The sequence below is a fragment of the Dendropsophus ebraccatus genome, chromosome 2 (genome assembly GCF_027789765.1).
Source record: "Dendropsophus ebraccatus isolate aDenEbr1 chromosome 2, aDenEbr1.pat, whole genome shotgun sequence".
Taxonomy (NCBI): domain Eukaryota; kingdom Metazoa; phylum Chordata; class Amphibia; order Anura; family Hylidae; genus Dendropsophus; species Dendropsophus ebraccatus.
The window spans coordinates 212842884-212866144 of NC_091455.1; the positions used below are offsets into that span (position 1 = coordinate 212842884).

The 23261-nt window shown below is 45.8% G+C and overlaps 1 protein-coding gene across 2 annotated transcripts in view; it reads right to left on the minus strand.

The window, feature by feature from the left end:
* HEPACAM2 (HEPACAM family member 2) overlaps positions 1-21209 on the minus strand; it is a 58037-nt gene extending 36828 nt beyond the window's left edge. Inside the window, exon 1 of one of the 2 annotated variants that reach the window (XM_069959419.1) lies at positions 20884-21209. In XM_069959419.1, coding sequence (XP_069815520.1) covers positions 20884-20947 — 64 coding nt within the window. In that variant the 5' untranslated portion in view covers positions 20948-21209. The remainder of the gene's footprint in view (positions 1-20883) is intronic. The other variant, XM_069959418.1, reaches the window with a different exon arrangement.
* Between the last annotated feature and the right edge of the window lie 2052 nt (positions 21210-23261).

Sequence of the window (23261 nt, forward strand, 5' to 3'; positions counted from 1 at the left end):
AGTTATATCAGGTGACTCACAGGAGACGTCTTCTCTGATCGGAGTTCTTTCCTTTCCATCTTCTCCATTTGCCCTGGGCCGTTATGAGAACTTCTCTGAGCCACGAATCCACAGAATCTGCCAGACAGACATATTAGGCTCCACACTCTGACACCATCCTCATCTATATACACACTGCACATTTGTATTGTCCCCTCTACACCCTCATTTAGTGGGTAGCCCTGACTCTATGTGACCCCCTAATAATATATGCCCCCCTCTGTGTATTCCCTCTCCCCCTATGTTGCCCCCCCCAAATAGATGGCCCCCTCTCCCCCCACCCTCCCTTATAGATGGTCCCCTTCCCCCCCCCACCCTCATAGATGGCCCCATCTTCCCCCCCCCCCCCACCCTCATAGATGCCCCCTCTTTCCCCCCCACACTCATAGATGGCTCCTCTTTCCCCCCACCCTCATAGATGCCCCCCTCTTTCCCCCCACCCTCATAGATGCCCCCCTCTTTCCCCCCACCCTCATAGATGCCCCCCTTTCCCCCCACCCTCATAGATGCCCCCTCTTTCCCCCCACCCTCATAGATGCCCCCCTTTCCCCCCACCCTCATAGATGCCCCCCTCTTTCCCCCCACCCTCATAGATGCCCCCCTCCTTCCCTCCACCCTCATAGATGCCCCCCTCTTTCCCCCACCCTCATAGATGCCCCCCTCTTCCCCCCACCCTCATAGATGGCCCTCTTTCCCCCCACCCTCATAGATGCCCCCCTCTTCCCCCCCCACCCTCATAGATGGCCCCCTCTTTCCCCCACCCTCATAGATGCCCCCCTCTTCCCCCCACCCTCATAGATGGCCCTCTTTCCCCCCACCCTCATAGATGCCCCCCTCTTCCCCCCCCACCCTCATAGATGGCCCTCTTCCCCCCACCCTCATAATGCCCCTCCCCTTTCCCCCCACCCTCATAGATGCCCCCCTCTTTCCCCCACCCTCATAGATGCCCCCCTCTTTCCCCCCACCCTCATAGATGCCCCCCTCTTTCCCCCCACCCTCATAGATGCCCCCCTCTTTCCCCCACCCTCATAGATGCCCCCCTCTTCCCCCCCCTCATAGATGCCCTCCTCTTTTCCCCCACCCTCATAGATGCCCCCCTCTTCCCCCCACCCTCATAGATGGCCCCCTCTTTACCCCCACCCTCAAAGATGGCCCCCTCTTTCCCCCCACTCTCATAGATGGCCCCCTCTTTCCCCCCACCCTCATAGATGGCCCCCTCTTTCCCCCCACCCTCATAGATGGTCCTCTCCCCCCCTACCCTCATAGATGCCCCCCTCTTTCCCCCCCCACCCTCATAGATGCCCCCCTCTTCCCCCCCCACTCATAGATGCCCCTCTTCCCCCCCCACTCATAGATGCCCCCCTTTTTCCCCCACCCTCATTGATGCCCCCTCTTTCCCCCCACCCTCATAGATGCCCCCCTCTCCCCCCCTCATAGATGACCCCCTCATAGATGACCTCCTCTTTCCCCCCACACTCATAGATGCCCCTCTTTCCCCCCGCCCTCATAGATGGCCCCCTCCTTCCCCCCACCCTCATAGATGCCCCCCTCTTCCCCCCACCCTCATAGATGCCCCCCTCTTTCCCCCCACCCTCATAGATGGCCCCCTCTTTCCCCCCACCCTCATAGATGCCTCCTCTTTCCCCCCACCCTCATAGATGCCCCCCTCTTTCCCCCCCACCCTCATAGATGCCCCCCTCTTTCCCCCCACCCTCATAGATGCCCCCCTCTTTCCCCCAACCCTCATAGATGCCCCCCTCTTTCCCCCCACCCTCATAGATGCCCCCCTCATAGATGCCCCCCTCTTTCCCCCCACCCTCCTAGATGCCCCCTCTTTCCCCCACCCTCATAGATGCCCCCCTCTTTCCCCCCACCCTCATGGATGCCCCCCTCTTTCCCTCCACCCTCATAGATGCCCCCCTCTTTTCCCCCACCCTCATAGATGACCCCCTCCTTCCCCCCACCCTCATAGATGCCCCCCTCTTCCCCCCACCCTCATAGATGCCCCCCTCTTTCCCCCCACCCTCATAGATGGCCCCCTCTTTCCCCCCACCCTCATAGATGCCCCCTCTTTCCCCCCACCCTCATAGATGGTCCCCTTTCTCCCCACCCTGATAGATGCCCCCCTCTTTCCCCCCCCCCACCCTCATAGATGCCCCCCTCTTTCCCCCCACCCTCATAGATGCCCCCCTCTTTCCCCCCACCCTCATAGATGCCCCCCTCTCCCCCCCATAGATGCCACCCTCATAGATGCCCCCTCTTTCCCCCCACCCTCATAGATGGTCCCCTTTCTCCCCACCCTCATAGATGCCCCCCTCTTTCCCCCCCCCACCCTCATAGATGCCCCCCTCTTTCCCCCCACCCTCATAGATGCCCCCCTTTTTCCCCCCACCCTCATAGATGCCTTCCTCTTCCCCCCCCCATAGATGCCACCCTCATAGATGCCCCCCTCTTTCCCCCCACCCTCCTAGATGCCCCCCTCTTTCCCCCCACCCTCATAGATGCCCCCCTCTTTCCCCCCACCCTCATAGATGCCCCCTCCCCCCCCCCCATAGATGCCACCCTCATAGATGCCCCCTCTTTCCCCCCACCCTCATAGATGGTCCCCTTTCTCCCCACCCTCATAGATGCCCCCCTCTTTCCCCCCCCACCCTCATAGATGCCCCCCTCTTTCCCCCCACCCTCATAGATGCCCCCCTTTTTCCCCCCACCCTCATAGATGCCTTCCGCTTCCCCCCCCCCATAGATGCCACCCTCATAGATGCCCCCCTCTTTCCCCCCACCCTCCTAGATGCCCCCCTCTTTCCCCCCACCCTCATAGATGCCCCCCTCTTTCCCCCCACCCTGCAGGCTGATAAGAAACAAACCAAAACTTAACTCACCTGACAACGCGCTTCCACGTTGATCCTCACTCGTTCGGTCTGTCCCCGGCTGATGCATGGCTGCCGGGGGTGTCACATCTTATCCCCGGCAGCGCGCGCATCCCAGAGCTCCCTGCGCACCGGAACCGGCCCAAGGCGCGCAGGGAGCTCTGGGATGCGCGCGCTGTCGGGGATAAGACGTGACACCCCCAGCAGCCGCGCAGCAGCCAGGGGAAGACGGAGCCGGACTCTTGTGACCGCAAGCAAAACAATGCTTGCGGTCACAAGAGTGATTGATCGGGAGGGCCTCGCGGGGCCCCCTTTGTGGCGGGCCCGGTCGCGGCGGCGACCGCCGCGACCGCGGTAGTTACGCCACTGATTACATGTTACCATTAGAATAGATATTACACTGGGGAAGCTGTCTGTGTCACTAGTGCTGCAGCCTCCCCTGATGTCTATATAATACATGTTACCATTAGAATAGACATAACACTGGGGGAGCTTTCTGTGTCACTAGTGCTGCAGACTCCCTTGATGTCTATATAATACATGTTACCATTAGAATAGACATTACACTGGGGGGAGCTGTCTGTGTCACTAGTGCTGCAGACTCCCTTGATGTCTATATAATACATGTTTCCATTAGAATAGACATTACACAGGGGGAGCTGTCTGTGTCACTAGTGCTGCAGCCTCCCTTGATGTCTATATAATACATGTTACCATTAGAATAGACATAACACTGGGGGAGCTGTCTGTGTCACTAGTGCTGCAGACTCCCTTGATGTCTATATAATACATGTTACCATTAGAATAGACATTACACTGGGGGGAGCTGTCTGTGTCACTAGTGCTGCAGCCTCCTCTGATGTCTATATAATACATGTTACCATTAGAATAGACATTACACTGGGGGGAGCTGTCGGTGTCACTAGTGCTGCAGCCTCCTCTGATGTCTATATAATACATGTTACTATTAGAATAGACATTACACTTGGGGAAGCTGTCTGTATCACTAGTGCTGTCTGTGTCAGTAGCAATGCAGCTGTGGCTACGCTCCCTACCAGTCTCCTGTATGCAGAAAGACTCCTCCTGTGATCTCTTGAGCAAAAACCTGGGAGAACTGAGGAGGATGATGGGGGTGGATTGTCTGTGTGGGGGCTACCTGAATGAAGGGAGGGATATACAGTATGGGGCTACCTGCTAGGGGGGTATGTGTACAGTATGGGAGCTACCTGACCTTGAGAGGGGTGTATACAGTATGGGGACTGCCTGCAGAGGGAGGGATATATACAGTATGAGGACTGCCTGCAGGGGGAGGGGTGTATACAGTATGGGGGAACAACTACAGAGGGGGTATACATTATTCGGGCTTCCTACAGACAGGAGATGTATACAGTATTGAAATCTTGGAAACTTTGAAACCTCTTCTGTGTTGACCTAGGATCATGGGTAGTGCCTAAAAATGGGGGGGGGGAAGATTTCAGGTTTTGCCTCAGCAGAAAGCCTAGAATCGGCCCTGGTCCCCATAATAACACATACATAACAAAAGTATCTTCTTGCTCAGCCAGTTAACCCTACACCACAGCTCCATATTGAGCACTATATGGTGACACATGGAGGACATTTATATGGCTGCCTATAGGACATATAAGACTTGTGGTATTGGATGTGTAACTGACATCTGGGTACACCTTGCCTACGCTTGGGATATCTTGTAGAGTCAGGACAATCTACAGTATTAGAGATCAGTCCACAGCGGAGCAAAGTGCAGAAGCTGAAGTACTCCATTGGAACCTGAAGTTGTTCAAGCCTGGGACTTGTGCTACCAAAGCTGACACTTGCTGGACCTGTTTGGCATAAGGCGGTCTATGTTTTCACTCTAATCCTAAAGTGAGTATGAGAGTCTTCTTCTTCTGCACCAAGTTACACATTAAACCATTCCGGCAGAGTTCTGTACCACTACGACAGTCCCTACACCTATCTAGTAACACCTATCTTCTACCTACTACCTCAAGCATCTGAAACAGCAATTGCCCATCAGTTAGCCCATCAGTTAGCCCACCAGTTAGCCCACTGCTGGTACTATCTAGCACCCGGAGCCACAGCAGATGAACCCAGATATCAGTGATGTGTGACAGCAGTTCTGGCTCCGGGCTCTTTGCCTCTCCAGTGAGTTTGTACAACGACAGGTATACAAATAGTCCTTTTATGATGCCAGTAACGTTTTACCAGTCTGAATCATTTATGGTAGTTCCTCTTCTGTAAATCATCCGACAGTAAAAAACTTAAAAATCTATTAAAGGGAGTTTCCACCCCATGTACACATCATGATTTACTGTCTCCTCAATCTATTACATGTCGTGTACAGTTACATCTGTGACACTTCATACATTCTCTATCGGCTTCCAGGTCTAAAGTTCTCAGACAGGGACCAACGTGTCACCATGGGACCACGGTAAGAACCTAAAAGATGGGTGGGAGAGGGGAAAAGGAGAAGAAAAGTCAACCTACATCTGGTCAACCTACATGTGACCAACCCACATCTGACCAACCTACAACTGACCAACCCACATCTGACCAACCTACAACTGACCAACCTACAACTGACCAACCTACATCTGACCAACCTACAACTGACCAACCCACATCTGACCAACCTACAACTGACCAACCTACATCTGACCAACCTACAACTGACCAACCTACATCTGACCAACCTACAACTGACCAACCTACATCTGACCAACTCACATCTGACCAACCTACAACTGACCAACCTACATCTGACCAACCTACATCTGACCAACCTACAACTGACCAACCTACATCTGACCAACCTACATCTGACCAACCTACATCTGACCAACCTACAACTGACCAACCCACATCTGACCAACCTACATCTGACCAACCCACATCTGACCAACCTACAACTGACCAACCTACATCTGACCAACCTACAACTGACCAACCTACAACTGACCAACCTACATCTGACCAACCTACAACTGACCAACCTACATCTGACCAACCTACATCTGACCAACCTACAACTGACCAACCTACATCTGACCAACCTACAACTGACCAACCTACATCTGACCAACCTACATCTGACCAACCTACAACTGACCAACCTACATCTCACCAACCTACAACTGACCAACCTACATCTGACCAACCTACATCTGACCAACCTACAACTGACTAACCTACATCTGACCAACCTACAACTGACCAACCTACAACTGACCAACCTACATCTGACCAACCTACAACTGACCAACCTACATCTGACCAACCTACAACTGACCAACCTACATCTGACCAACCTACAACTGACCAACCTACATCTGACCAACCTACAACTGACCAACCTACATCTGACCAACCTACATCTGACCAACCTACAACTGACCAACCTACAACTGACCAACCTACAACTGACCAATAGAGATAAGCAAACCGGCCAAGCCATAGCCATAGGCTGTATCCCAGTTTTCCAGGCGGTCCTCCGGCTGTATCCACCCTCTTCACGGAGGCTGCAGACAGCGAGAATCAGACGCAGAGAGTTCAGGTTCATACGTACCCGAACCTCGGCCGGTTCGCTCACCTCTACTGACCAAGCTACGACCGGGCAGAGAAGACTGTGGTCAAACCAATGAGATCATTGATGGTCCACAATGCTGCGGACCTGAGATGGAGCTATCTCACCCCAATGCCATAGTCAATCACACATGGTTCCTAGGGTTTCAAAAATTTGTGCCCCTGACCTATGAAACTTTTTGAAACCCTACTATGTGCATGACACAGGAACATTATTTCCAATGAATTTCATGGTTATTATATAACAGAAAGTTTAAAACCCAATAACCCCAAACCTTTCCATATTATTATAACCACCAATAACCAACATACAGAAAGACTTACACCCCTCAACTGGTTCTAATTGGTTCCAAGAATACAACTATGAACTCCCAACAACTTGGCACCCTATAGTATTGAGATAGAGGTCATGAGGGTTTTTTTTCTCTTGCTTTGCTCAAGTCCACGGTCTTCTCACTGTGGGTTGCCGGTGACTTGGGGTATAGCTCCAATAGCCATAAGGATAACTAGGCCCGGCCTAAGGTCCAATGGGTCCTAAACTGGCAATGGGGTAATTGTCCCCAGTGACTAGAAATCATTGTTATGGGACTGTGGACAGTTTGGAGATGGTGAGGACATGCCCTTTATATATATACTGTATATAGAGTGTACAGGTGTCTCCAAAATATGGGAGCAAAAACATCATGTCCATGGAGCCTCACCCTGCCATGTCAGTAAAGGTCAGAGGTCGCCTCATATATATCGTCAAACGCTCAGTGAACACGATTCCCAGCAGCACATCTCACCATGACCTGACGTTGCCAGCATTATCTGGGAGGGGGGAAATTAAAGTAAACACCTGAAAAAAGGAAGTGTTCAGGTCACGGAGATACTTCCCTGTCTGGCAGCCGGAGAACTATCGTCTTCCAGTTTATTAAACAAACAGAGCAACCCACAAGGTACAATGACTTCCTGCATGGTTCTCCATAGATTTGTAGACTGACTGTGAAATTCCTGGTGAGGGAAACGGAACGTCAAGTATACAAGTGACCGGCTAATAGGAGTTCACCGCAGCTTTACTGGAGCCCGTCTGACATAGAGAGCTCAGGATACTGACCACTAGACGGACATCAACCAAAGGTCCCGGGGGATGAAGGAATTATTAAATTAATATTTTTATATTTTATTTAAAATGTTAAAGTTTTACATAAAAGTGTGGGTTTTTTTAACAGTTTTAAAAACATACGCATGGTATTTCCCCAATCCTAACAACCAACCAGTATCATAAAGCTCACGAGTTATTTCAACTGCATTGTAAATTTCAAGTTTTACACATATATTACAGATATTATCTTAGGATACATCTATCCTAAGATAATAAGAATGGAAATACTAAAAGGGCAGACTAGATGGACCCAGGGGTCTTTTTCTGCCGACAATCTTCTATGTTTCTATTCGAGATCGAGTTGCTGGGAATCTGGTAAAAATATAAAATAAATGATACTCACCTCCCCCTTTTCCCCTCATCTCCTGACCCAGAGACTTCCAGTGGGAGCTGTGGGGGACAGGGATAGGTGAGTATCATTTATTTATTTTTTCCGGAAACTCTTTACATATTTTCCCAATAGGGAAGGGGAAGAACCATATAACATATAGAAAATATTTATTCTCTATTTTTCCCAACAGGTTATAGAAATTCATAACAAAGAGGAACACATTTGGTTGAAGAGCATTCTGCACCAAACAGGGATCTGTATCACTGACATCACACAATATTCTTTACCAGACATACCCAGCATGGCGAATGACTATGCGCCACCGGCCAGAAGATCGACTACAACTATCCACCGGCATCAGCTCAACTTCACAAGAGTTCATGAGAGACGTACAATCGGCCCAACCAGCAGCAGGTCAGTCAATCGGTAAGGCTGGGTTCACACTGGGTTTTCAGCTTACGTTTAACGGATCGTTTTTTTTTTACGGACAAAAAAATAGTGTCAGCAACGTTTTTGAGTCCGTCAAAAAAAACGGATCCGTTTTGATCCGTTTTTTTTTTAATAATAGAAGTCAATGGAAAAACGGATCAAAACGGATGCACACAAATGCATCTGTTTTTTGCAATCCGTTTTTCATCCATTTTTTGCAAAAAAATGGATGAAAAAAACAGATTGCAAAAACGCAGTGTGAACCCAGCCTAACACGTTGGATGTTTTTCTGTAAATATATACCTCACAGGGGAATACTCTACCTATTCTGTGTAGGGATACATGCAATTCAGTTTATGGCCATGTTCACACTGCGTATGAGACTGGTTGTTCCGTCACCCCGGCCGGGTCTCGGAACGGCCAGTCTCTGGCCGGATCATCTCGGCCGGTACTTAAGTACCGGCCGGATGATCTTTCGGCCGCAGAGCTCTGATCGCATCAGAGCTTCCCATAGCACACAGTAAAGCAAGCGGCCGGAGGCGCTCGCTTCACTGTGTGCACTGACAGGTCTTTCTGAATTCACTGAATTCCGGCCGCAGAAAACTGACATGTCAGTTTTTCGCAGCGGCGTATGGGATCCCGGCCGGAGCGCACACGATGCGCCATCAGCAACAACGGCCGTACTTTTACGTAGTGTGAACATAGCCTAAATCCGCATGGAAAAGGCTACTGTTAAAGGGTTTCTCCAGCATTAAAAAAACATGGCCGCTTTCTTCCAGAGACAGCACCGCTCTTGTCTCCAGTTTGGGAGCAGGTTATGTAACTCAGTTCCATTGAAGTGAATGGAGCTTAATTGCAAACCGCCCGTGACCTGTAAACAAGAGCGGTGCTGTCTCTGGAAGAAAGTGGCCATGTTTTTCTAACGCTAGATAACCCCTTTAAGTATTCTATTTGGTTTTAGTAGCAAGTAGTCGATCTCCTCAGGACGCCGCAGATACACTTCAGTCTTTCAGACGGGCAGTCTACATCGTCTTCTTGTTAGCATATAAAAATATTTTTTAAGAAACTGCAGCTAACTAGCACGAGTGTAATAATAACAACCCATAAATAAAGGTGATAAATTATTCATACAGCACAAGGAAAAGCATAAAATAAAAACGCAATGGCGCAATCGCTCTTTACCACTCAAAAAGTTAATTAAAAAAAATCAATATGGAGGCCATTAGAAGATACAGCTTGTTGTTCTCTAGGTGTCACGTGTGAATAAGTCCCAGGTCTGGGACCATACGAGGACAATTAATACTTAGTGCATAAATCGTCATTTTAATAGGAGAAGAATGGAGTCAATGTTTCTGGCCTTCTACGTGGTGATCCCGCTCGCCGTGTCCTGTCCCTGAAGACTCGTAGGAAGGAGCGGCAGTAGTCAGCTGCTCCATAGTAATCTCCCGGTTGTCACCTGTTCATGAACTTACACGGCCGCTGCCAGGAGCAGGAGGTTGCTCTCGGCTTCAGCAAACACAGAAACATCTCCTGGAGGGATCACTTATGTGTGTAAATAGGAGAAGGCGTAGACAACATTTTTTTTCTTCTAAATGTGTAAAGTAAATAAACAACGAGCAGGAAAACCAGAATAAAGAGTCTAAAGACATCACAAAAATTAAACAAAATATATATATATATATATATAGAGAGAGAGAGAGAGAGAGAGAGAGAGGGTGGTCCAAAAGCAGGTGGACAGTATGTGTAATAGGGCTACGAAGGGGGAGAGCTATCAACCATGATGTAAAGTGAAACTGGTTCAGTCGCCCCCGGCAACCAATCAGATTCCACCTTTCATTTTCCAAAGAGTCTGTGAGGAATGAAAGGTGGAATCTGATTGGTTGCCGGGGGAGACTGGGCCTGTTTCACTTTACACATACTGTCCACCTACTTTTGGACCACCCTGTGTATATATATATATATATATATATATATATATATATATATATATATTTGCTTTTTTTATGTGTTTAGATTTTTTATTCTGAAGATGATTTTAAAATCTCCAGTCTTCCAGTACTTATCAGCTACTGTATGTCCTGCAGGAAGTGATGTATTCTCTCCAGTCTGACACAGTGCTCTCTGCAGCCACCTCTGTCCATGTCCGGAACTGTCCAGAGCAGGAGAGGTTTTCTATGGGGATTTGCTGCTGCTGCTCTGGACAGTTCCTGACTGGAGATGATCGAACATCGGGATTTTGCCAGTTCGATCGAACTCGAACCTTCAGCATTTGATTCCCGATGCCTTTCCATTCAGCCTATTACCCAGCAAAATCTCAATGTTTGATCATCTCTATTCCTGACATGGACAGAGGTGGCAGCAGAGAGCACTGTGTCAGACGGGAGAAAATACACCACTTCCTGCAGGACATACAGCAGCTGATAAGTACTGGAAGACTGGAAAATTTTAAATAGAAATAAATTACAAATCTGTATAACTTTGACACCAGTTGATTTGAAAGAAAAAAAAAATTCTCCGGAGTACCCCTGAACTGTGAGTAAGAATGATATGTAGACGTTTGGGACTAGTTGTGACTAAAAATCACTTCCTGCTTTGTGTACGCAGCTCTTATGTAAACCCATTCGTCTTTATGGTTACAGACAACAAACCTGAGTGCTGTCTGATCTTGCCTTCCTATTTTATGTCATCCTCCTTCTCCATCCTCCTAAAGGGCTTTAGTGACTGGATACAAGATGGAAGCCCCTGAGACTGTATAGGATGATTGTTACCTGTGACTTATTAGTCAGGGCTCCTTGTATTAGCCATAGTGCGGAGCATTACTGTGCAGGACCCAACCCTGGTGACCATGTAATCCGGTATATCCCCTGGGGTGGTGCTAAAGGGAAACTGAACACCTGGTTATTACAGGTAATAGGACAACCAGTCACCAGCGCTCACTTTACCCATTATAACTGGGGATTGTAACATATGATGAAAGTGCTGATAAACCTTGAGCTTTCCGACAACTTTCTAGGAGAGAAGTCCCAGTCACATAAGCGGTGATGATGTGATGACTGAGTCATTAGGACAACATGTTCCTCATTACTGCCTTGTATCCTGCGCTAATTAACAACACACGTCTGTCCTCCCAATACAGCTTCACCCTTACTCATCTTCTAGGAAACAGTATTGGGGTATTTAAGATGTAAACATGGCCGCCAAGACAGCGAAGATATTGTGAAGGTATTAGGGGTTGTCTTTCATGATACCGTCAATGTTCTTTAAAGTAAAAGTTCAGCACTGTGTGGAAGTTCCTATCTATAATACTGCTCCTATATACAGGAATATAACTACTATAATACTGCTCCTATATACAGGGATATAACTACTATAATACTGCTCCTATATACAGTAATATAACTACTATAATACTGCTCCTATATACAGTAATATAACTACTATAATACTGCTCCTATATACAAGAATATAACTACTATAATACTGCTCCTATATACAGGAATATAACTACTAATATACTGCCCCTATATACAGGGATATAACTACTATACAACTGCTCTATATATACAAGGATATAACTATTATAATACTGCTCCTATATACAGGAATATAACTACTATAATACTGCTCCTATATACAGGGATATAACTACTATAATACTGCTCCTATATACAGTAATATAACTACTATAATACTGCTCCTATATACAGTAATATAACTACTATAATACTGCTCCTATATACAGTAATATAACTACTATAATACTGCTCCTATATACAAGAATATAACTACTATAATACTGCTCCTATATACAGGAATATAACTACTAATATACTGCCCCTATATACAGGGATATAACTACTATACAACTGCTCTATATATACAAGGATATAACTATTATAATACTGCTCCTATATACAGGAATATAACTGCTATAATACTGCTCCTATATACAGGGATATAACTACTATAATACTGCTCCTATATACAGGGATATAACTACTATAATACTGCTCCTATATACAAGAATATAACTACTATAATACTGCTCCTATATACAGGGATATAACTACTATAATACTGCTACTATATACAGGGATATAACTACTATAATACTGCTCCTATATACAGGAATATAACTACTATAATACTGCTACTATATACAGGGATATAACTACTATAATACTGCTCCTATATACAGGAATATAACTACTATAAAGCTGGGTTCACACTATGTATATTTGAGGCTGTATTTGTGAGGCTGTATAGCAACCAAAACCAGGAGTGGATTGAAAACACAGAAAGGCTATGTTCACATAATGTTGTAATTGAGTGGATGGCCGTCATTTAATGGCAAATTTTTGCTGTTATTTTAAAACAACGGCTGTTATATTGAAATGATGGCAGTTATTTACCGTTATATGACGGCCATCCACTCAATTTCAACATTGTGTGAACAGAGCCTTTCTGTGTTTTCAATCCACTCCTGGTTTTGGTTGCTATGAGGACCTGACTTGAGGACCAAATACAGCCTGAAGTATACAGTGTGTGAACCCAGCTGATACTGCTCCTATATACAGGAATATAACTACTATAATACTGCTTCTATATACAGGAATATAACTACTATAATACTGCTCCTATATACAAGAATATAACTACTATAATCTCAAAAGGCAGATAGCAGTCGGCACCACAAACATACAGCAGTAGTCAGGACAGAGGTGAGATAATAAATCCACCGGGGTGCTCCGTATAGAAAAAGACAAATGCAATAGCAAATGGAAAAAACAGATCCGGGCACTCACCGGCAAGGTAGGATTTCTTTATTCAGGCACTATGTTCAGCGGGGAAGGGAGGACAGGTGGAGGTGCGGGCGCACGCTACCCCAGGACAGCTGTTTCACGGCTGATTGCCGCTTCCTCAAGCTTAGGGTAATACCCTAAGCTTGAGGAAGCGGCAATCAGCCGTGAAACAGCTGTCCTGGGGTAGCGTGCGCCCGCACCTCCACCTGTCCTCCCTTCCCCGCTGAACATAGTGCCTGAATAAAGAAATCCTACCTTGCCGGTGAGTGCCCGGATCTGTTTTTTCCATTTGCTATAACTACTATAATACTGCTCCTATATACAGGAATATAACTACTAATATACTGCCCCTATATACAGGAATATAACTACTATACAACTGCTCTATATATACAGGGATATAACTATTATAATACTGCTCCTATATACAGGAATATAACTACTATAATACTGCTCCTATGTACAAGTACATTGGCCCTGACTGGCAGGTATATAGGGAGACATCTGTCAGTTACCGCTTGGCTCTGCAGCAGGTTATGTAGCGGTGGTATCTGGTATTGCAGTAGTAATGAAGCAGTGACCTGTATGTGAGGATCAGACGTCGCTGTTGTATTCTCAGAGATCCCCAGATTCCGTGATGTTCTGGAGGAATAGTAAATATAATATTATAACTGAAAGCAATAATTATACGGGGTGTGTCCCCACATGGCGGTCCGCACAGACCGGGGACATCTCTCACACACCGAGTAATATTTACCAAGATGAGGATGTCATAACAGGTAATGAGGTAATACGGCAATGACAAATAACAAAGTGAGCGGTAATATAATATCATCTCCAGTGCGGGATTATAGTGTCATCTCCAGTGCGGTATTATAGTGTCATCTCCAGTGCGGTATTATAGTGTCATCTCCAGTGCGGTATTATAGTGTCATCTCCAGTGCAGGATTATAGTGTCATCTGCAGTGCGGGATTATAGTGTCATCTCCAGTGCGGTATTATAGTGTCATCTCCAGTGCGGTATTATACTGGGTTCACACTATGTATATTTGAGGCTGTATTTGTGAGGCTGTATAGCAACCAAAACCAGGAGTGGATTGAAAACACAGAAAGGCTCTGTTCACATAATGTTGTAATTGAGTGGATGGCCACCATTTAATGGCAAATATTTGCTGTTATTTTAAAACAACGGCTGTGGTATTGAAATAATGGCCGTTATTTACTGTTATATGGCGGCCATCCACTCAATTTCAACATTGTGTGAACAGATCCTTTCTGTGTTTTCAATCCACTCCTGGTTTTGGTTGCTATGAGGACCTGACATGAGGACCAAATACAGCCTCAAATATACATAGTGTGAACCCAGCCTTATAGTGTCATCTCCAGTGCAGGATTATAGCGTCATCTCCAGTGCGGGATTATAGTGTTATCTTCAGTGCGGTATTATAGTGTCATCTCCAGTGCGGTATTATAGTGTCATCTCCAGTGTGGGATTATAATGTCATCTCCAGCATAGGATTATAGTGTCATCTGCAGTGCAGGATTTTAGTGTCATCTCCAGTGCGGCATTATAGTGTCATCTACAGTGCGGTATTATAGCCAGGGCTGTATTAACAGCTGCTGCTGCCCTAGGCACTAAACCTGGAGACGCCCCATCTACACGCACCTATTGGCGATACCAGACCTGACCAATACCACCATACCCCCCACCCCCCTGGAAAAGACACCAGATTTACTGGCAAGTCTGAACGGGAGGAGGGAAACTAAAAAAATAAAAACAAAAAAAATAGTTTTTTCTGTCCCCCTGCTCCCTGGTGCTGCCCCCCTGCAAGGTGCTGCCCTAGGCACCGGACCACGGGTGCCTAATGGTAAATACGGCCCTGATTATAGTGTCATCTCCAGTGCAGGATTATAGTGTCATCTCCAGTGCGGGATTATAGTGTCATCTCCAGTGCGGGATTATAGTGTCATCTCCAGTGCGGGATTATAGTGTCATCTCCAGTGCGGGATTATAGTGTCATCTCCAGTGCGGGGTTAAAGTGTCATCTCCAGTGCAGGATTATAGTGTCATCTCCAGTGCGGGATTATAGTGTCATCTCCAGTGCGGGATTATAGTGTCATCTCCAGTGCGGGATTATAGTGTCATCTCCAGTGCGGGATTATAGTGTCATCTCCAGTGCGGGGTACCCTCTGCACATACACTGGGACATATGATATAAGATCCTTCTTTCTAACCTAGGACAACTCTTTAACCCCTTCTTTGATGGAGGGAACACATACCGTAGGAGCTTTGCACAGAACATTGCCAAAATAAAAATGTGCTCAAAAATGGTAACAATAAAAACTACAGAGGGAAGCTGTCGCTTCTGGAAAAATAAATCAATAAAAAGTTACAAAAACCAAACAAAAACACATTCTTGTCCCAAGAGTATACACCTACATACAGGATAGAAGCAAAAAACCCACCCGGTCGGATACTGATCACCTATCCTGTCCTGGAGGTCAGACCCCCACCAATCGGATACTGATCACCTATCCTGTCCTGGAGGTCAGACCCCCACCAATCGGATACTGATCACCTATCCTGTCCTGGAGGTCAGACCCCCACCAATCGGATACTGATCACCTATCCTGTCCTGGAGGACTGACCCCCACCGATCAGATACTGATCACCTATCCTGACCCCCACCGATCAGATACTGATCACCTATCTTGTCCTGGGGGACTGACCCCCACCGATCAGATACTGATTACCTATCCTGACCCCCACCGATCAGATACTGATCACCTATCCTGTCCTGGAGGTCAGACCCCCACCAATCAGATACTGATCACCTATCCTGACCCCCACCGATCAGATACTGATCACCTATCCTGACCCCCACCGATCAGATACTGATCACCTATCCTGTCCTGGAGGTCAGACCCCCACCAATCGGATACTGATCACCTATCCTGTCCTGGAGGACTGACCCCCACCGATCAGATACTGATCACCTATCCTGACCCCCACCGATCAGATACTGATCACCTATCTTGTCCTGGGGGACTGACCCCCACCGATCAGATACTGATTACCTATCCTGACCCCCACGGATCAGATACTGATCACCTATCCTGTCCTAGAGGCCAAACCTCTAGGAACTGTCCAGAGCAGCAGCAAATCCCCATAGAAAACCTCTCCTGCTCTGGACAGTTCCTGACATGGACAGAGGTGGCAGCAGAGAGCACTGTGTCAGACTGTAGAGAATACACTATTTCCTGCAGGACATACAGCAGCTGATAAGTACTAGAAGACTGGAGATTTTTAGATAGAAGTAAATTACAAATCTTAATAACTTTCTCAACCCAATTGATTTGAAAGAATAAAGATTTTAGCCGGAGTGCCCTTTTAAGATATATAAGAGAAGCATTCGGTAATACAGGATAGCCTTTAGTCAGGGCTTCCTCTTTAGACTGTCTGCTGCTTGTACTGGATATGAAGAGGGGTGGCGGTAATATTTCAGAATAATGTGACAGTGTGCAATAAAATAGAGCGTCTCTTCCCTCCGGACTGATCGCTTTGTGGAATGCACAAACATGGCGCACGATGGGAGTCAGAATCCTTCCAGTCTGGTAAGACCAAAACACAGCAGCCAATGTTGACAGACAACAAAGGACGGAGGGTTAAATAAAAAAAATCCTTTTGTGTTATGTTGTGAGCACAAAGCGAGAAAGAACGCTGCACAGAAATATATACATAGATATACTTATATGGGGGAGAAGGTTAAAGGGGAACTCCACCTCGAAAACCACATGACAGCCCCATTATCCCAATACTCCAGGTTATAGAGGTCCAAGAAGCTGGGGTATCATTGAGGACCCCCGCTCTGTAGTTCTGTCCTTGTGCTGCCGGAGGTCACAGGAAATTTATTGCTCTGACTAATAAAAGAAAGATTAAAGGGGTTCTCCGGAAGTAGAAAAACATGGCTGCTATCTTCCAGAAACGGTGCCACCCCGGTCCTCAGGTTGTATGTAGGATTGCAATTAAGGTCCATTTACTTCAATGGAAATGAGCTGCAAAACTCACTCCCAAACTGCGGACAAGAGGGGCGCTGTTTCCAGAAGACAGCAGCAATTCTGAGGAGCACTATCTGTGTAAGGAAAGTCTCCAGCACTGGAGGACACTTACAGTAATGAGAAGTGCAGTTCCCCATTCCTCCTGTGGTGGCGCTGCAGAAGATTTGGACACATGCTGCTGGAGTCAACAATAGATTACAGCAGGTCTATGGGGATCAGGCACAGCAGGTCTATGGGGATCGAGCACAGCAGATTTATGGGGATCGGGCACAGCAGATTTATGGGGATCGGGCACAGCAGATTTATGGAGATCGGGCTCAGCAGGTCTATAGGGATCGAGCACAGCAAATTATGGGGATCAGGCACAGCAGATCTATGAGGATCAGGCACAGCAGACCTATGGGGATCAGGAAGAGCAGATGTAAGAGGATCGGGCACAGCAGGTCTATGGTGATCGGGCACAGCAGGTCTATGGGGATCGGGCACAGCAAATTATGGAGATCGGGCACAACAGGTCTATGGGGATCAGGCACCGCAGATCTATGGGAATGGGGCACAGCAGATCTATGAGGATCAGGCACAGCAGGTCTATGGGGATCAGGCACAGCAGGTTTATGGGGATCGGGCACAGCATATCTATGGGGATCAAGCACAGCAGATCTATGGGGATCAGGCACAGCAGATCTATGGGGATCGGGCACAGCAGATCTATGGGGATCAGGCACAGCAGATCTATGGGGATCAGGCACAGCTGGTCTATGGGGATCAGGCACAGCAGATCTATGGGGATCAGGCACAGCAGATCTATGGGGATCAGGCACAGCTGGTCTATGGGGATCAGGCACAGCAGATCTATGGGGATCAGGCACAGCCAAACACAGCAAGATGGGATTATCAGGGAATAAAAAGTTATTGTCCAAAGCAGAGAACCTGGGGAGCGGTGAGAAGCTGAATGTCTGGTCTATACATGGGGGTCCGGACTGCAGTCTGTAAATAGGGGGGGGGGTCTGTTTTGGCTTTTGTAAAAATAGGGTGTCTGGGGCCTGTATACAGGTGGTTTGACTAAATGGCTACTTCGGGGTCTGTAAACAGAGGGGGCTGGTCTGGAGTCTGTAAGATGTGTGGGGGGTCTGGGGGCTGTAGACAGGTGGGTCTGGTCTGGGGTCTGGACACAGGGGAGTTCTGTCCTGGGGTCTGTATACTGGGGGGGGGGCTAATATATACAGTAGGTCTAGGTTGGTGACTATGTAGGAGGTCTGGTGTATGGTGAAGAGGAATATCTATTGTGGGCGTGTCCTGTACAAATGGGCGGGGCTTCGGGTGAAGTTTTGCGCACCCCTAGACTATCACTCGCATACAGCATTGCCCAATGTATATTACAATGACACCTCACACTGTAATCTGCAGCCGCCTAGTAACTACTACTCCCAGCATGCCCTGTCACATGACTCAATGTACAAAGAGAAAATAAAAGTGTAAAGTAATACAGACGAGTGAAAGGGAAAACTTGTAGCTGATTTATTATTGAACATCCTCGTTAATAATGTACAGCGGATTACGACTAACAGGAGAGTGTAAACTGTGCGGCCGTTGTTATACGGGCGACAGATGTGACCATTATAGGGAGACAATACCTGTTAACTGCCGACATCCTGACTACACCCCCCTAACACATACCCCTCCCCCGTCCACCATCACATCAGGTACCGGGCTGTATTGTGGCTCTGTTCCAGTCCTATATGGCGCAGGGCCACAGGATAGCAGTATGTTATGAGAATGACGCCACACACATATATATATATATATATATATATATATATATATATATGTGAAAGTATATTGTATCCTGCTGCTCTGGACGTTGTATAGACAGTGATTTACCCCAATAAATTCAGATTTGGATTCAAAGTAAGAAATACAGAACCATACACGTACACATGGCGCTCCTGTATACACGGCTGTGGGACCGGACCCCGACCATACAGGTGGAGGTGTTACTGAATGTCTGTCCATTACTGAGCGTCACCCACACAAAACCACCAAGGATGGACATAAAGTTACCCGATATATATATATATATATATATATATATATATATATATAATAAGAATCATACAAACCTTATAAATTATACAGAACAAGGCAAAATGTAGCTGAGAAGGCGAAAACTACAAACAGACCATGTGTTTATAGAAGCGTCCCTCTAAGCTGGTTTTATACATAAGATAAAGTAAGTAAGATATATATATGTGTTACACATAGATACTACATTATATATATATATATATATATATATATATATATATATATACCACATACTATACTGTATTTACTAAATCTATAAATATAAAAAGTAATATAAACAATATTTCTATAAATATATAGATTTTTAAAGATTTTCTTTACTACTACTATACATGTTATAACTAAGACAATAAAGAAACAAATAAATATAAATAGCAGGAGATAGATAGATAGATAGATAGATAGATAGATAGATAGATAGATAGATAGATAGATAGATAGGAGATAGATAGATAGGTAGATAGATAGATAGATAGATAGATAGGAGATGGGAGATAGATAGATAGATAGATAGATAGATAGAAGATAGATAGATAGATAGATAGATAGATAGATAGATAGGAGATAGATAGATAGATAGATAGATAGATAGATAGATAGATAGATAGATAGATAGATAGGAGATGGGAGATAGATAGATAGATAGATAGATAGATAGATAGATAGATAGAAGATAGATAGATAGATAGATAGATAGATAGATAGATAGGAGATAGATAGATAGATAGATAGATAGATAGATAGATAGATAGATAGATAGATAGGAGATAGATAGATAGATAGGAGATAGATAGATAGATAGATAGATAGATAGATAGATAGATAGGAGATAGATAGATAGATAGATAGATAGATAGATAGATAGATAGGAGATAGATAGATAGATAGGAGATAGATAGATAGATAGATAGATAGATAGGAGATAGATAGATAGATAGGAGATAGATAGATAGATAGATAGATAGATAGGAGATAGATAGATAGATAGATAGATAGATAGATAGATAGGAGATAGATAGATAGATAGGAGATAGATAGATAGATAGATAGATAGATAGGAGATAGATAGGAGATAGATAGATAGATAGATAGATAGATAGATAGATAGGAGATAGATAGATAGATAGATAGGAGATAGATAGATAGGAGATAGATAGATAGATAGGAGATAGATAGATAGATAGATAGATAGATAGATAGATAGATAGATAGGAGATAGATAGATAGGAGATAGATAGATAGGAGATAGATAGATAGATAGATAGATAGATAGATAGATAGATAGGAGATAGATAGATAGGAGATAGATAGATAGATAGATAGATAGATAGATAGATAGATAGATACTGAGATACATAGATAATTCCATAAATCTGTGGAGAAAAAGAAGCTTTAACTATCCCGCAGCTGCAGAACTACAAGTCCCACCATGCCCTGTCAGCTGACGGATTGCTGAGCCTTGTAGTCCCCCCCAGCCTATACATCCTCCTCCTCTCCATAGAGCACAGTGGGCTCCTCTCTTACCTCGGAGCAGGATGAGGCAGATGCTGGACCTCAGCAGGTAGTTTGGGCAGGATGGCAGCTCCATGGACGCATCCTGTCCCTGGCGGCTGTCGCTGTGCCTGTCCCTGGCGGCTGTCACTGTGCCTGTCCCTGGCGGCTGTCACTTGGCTGTGTCTCCGGGAGGCTACAGCTGCCGCTTCTGGATTTGTCAGTCAAATCAGTCTCCTGCCTGTTTATTTGCATTGGAGGCAGAGCTGCTGCTGGGGGCTGCTCACCATCCTGCGCCCCAGCTCAGCAGCCCAGTATAAACCAGCCCACCCTGCCCATGTGCTGCTTAGACCAAGCCCAGCAGGGCGACACTGCCAGACATCTCATTCCACTGTCATTATCCCTCACCATCCAGCCTACTGTCTGTACTGATAATAGAAGGAAGAACATACACAGGTACCTTGGTGTAACAGTAACTTGGTGTAAGAGATCACAGTTTTTCAAAATGGTGACTTGGTGTAAGAACATTGCTTTGGTGTAAGAGCTCCCTGTACTGGGTGGGAGGGGGAGGGGAGGAGGGGCATGGTCTGCATAGCGGGGTCTACAGCCCTGTACTCTGACCCAGGAAGTCTCCCTCACCTTACAAATCATAGCAGATCACTTCAGGCTGGGGCTTACATCAGAGGACAGGACTGTGGAGGTAATCTCCCCATAGCTGTAACCCCTCTCTCCCCGGACAGAGAGCGCTGCATGTATGTGCCCACATCTGCCCTGCTCATTCCTTTATACTCCCTGCAGTCTCTGTCCGCCCTTGTGTTTCCCATCCTCTCCATTACTGTACAGTATTTTATAATATCACAGATTCTGCTGCTTCTCATTGTTTCATCTGTTCCACATGTTATTCAGAATAATAAATCATTATATTTGGGGTGAGGAACCAATTGTCTGCATTTCAGTAATTTCTTATGGAAAAATTTGCTTTGGTTTAAGAGTGGATTTGGATTACAAGCGCCGTTATGGAACGGATTATGCTTCTAATCCAAGGCACCACTGTATATATACAGACAGGCTCGGGTGTTACTATACAGGGTATATAGCCTCCTATATACTGTACATACAGTATGAATGGGGGGGGCTTCTTACCTAAAATAATCTGAACTTTTACTTTGTTTTAAAAACTTAAAGAAGAACTCCGGCAATTTTTAAAAAATTTCAAATCGACTGGTGTCAGAAAGCTTTTAACATTTGTCAGTCATAGCCTAAACTATTGCTTTATCCCTCTTTGTTGGTACTGTCTGAGTATTTTATGTTCTTATTTCCCTAATGAGTGAGTTAATGGAACTAAAGGGGTACTCCAATGAAAACATAATTCTTTCAAATCAACTGGTGTTATAAAGTTTTATACAGATTTGTAAATTGTTCTGTTTAAAAATCTCCAGTCTTCCAGTACTTATCAGCTGCTGTATATTCTGCAGGAAGTGGTGTATTCTCTCCAGTCTGACACAGTGCTCTCTGCTGCCACCTCTGTCCATGTTAGGAACTGTCCAGAGCAGCTGATAAGTACTGGAATAATGGAGATTATTAAACAGAAGTAATTTATAAATCTTTATAACACTAGTTGATTTGAGAGAATTATTTTTCCATTGGAGTACTCCTTTAATTTCATTCCATTAGGGAAATAAGAACATAAATACTTAAACAGTACCAACAAAGAGAGATAAAACAATAGTTTAGGCTATGACCGGCAATGGTTAAAAGCCTCAGGTACCAGATCATTCACAACCTATGTTACCATACTGATAAGTGAGACTGTGCGCACCCCTGAGGTCAAAGCCGCTGCCAACCATGAAAATTCTGTATAAACTATATGGGATTTTTATAAGCCAAGATCTCTGCCGTCTAAGAACTGCAAGTCATCGCATCCTACAAGATAACACACTAAGACATGTATTGGAGTATATGCAGATGTCATCCAGGCTTTTACTACTTATGAATACTTTATAAATGAATTTGTCAAATAAAGACTAGAACAGAGCAGCAAATAGGCAACCCTTAGAGAGTCCCATAGGGAGGAAAGGGGTTAACTCATTTAACTCTCTCCTGACTCTCCCCTCAACAACCAATATCAAGGGAAGGAAGGATCAGGCAAGTTGGAGTTCATGGTATAAGGGAGATAAGGTAAGTAGGTGTCTGGCAGCAGCTTTCCCCCCCTCCCCCATGGGCCCCATAGCAGCTGCCCACCCTGCATCTATGGTAGCTACGCCACTGTATAGGAGAGATAAGGTGCGTAGGTGTCTGGCAGTGGCTTTCTCTCCTCCCCCATGGGCCCCATAGCAACTGCCTACCCTGCCTCTATGGTAGCTACGCCACTGTATAGGGGAGATAAGGTGGGTAGGTGTCTGGCAGCAGCT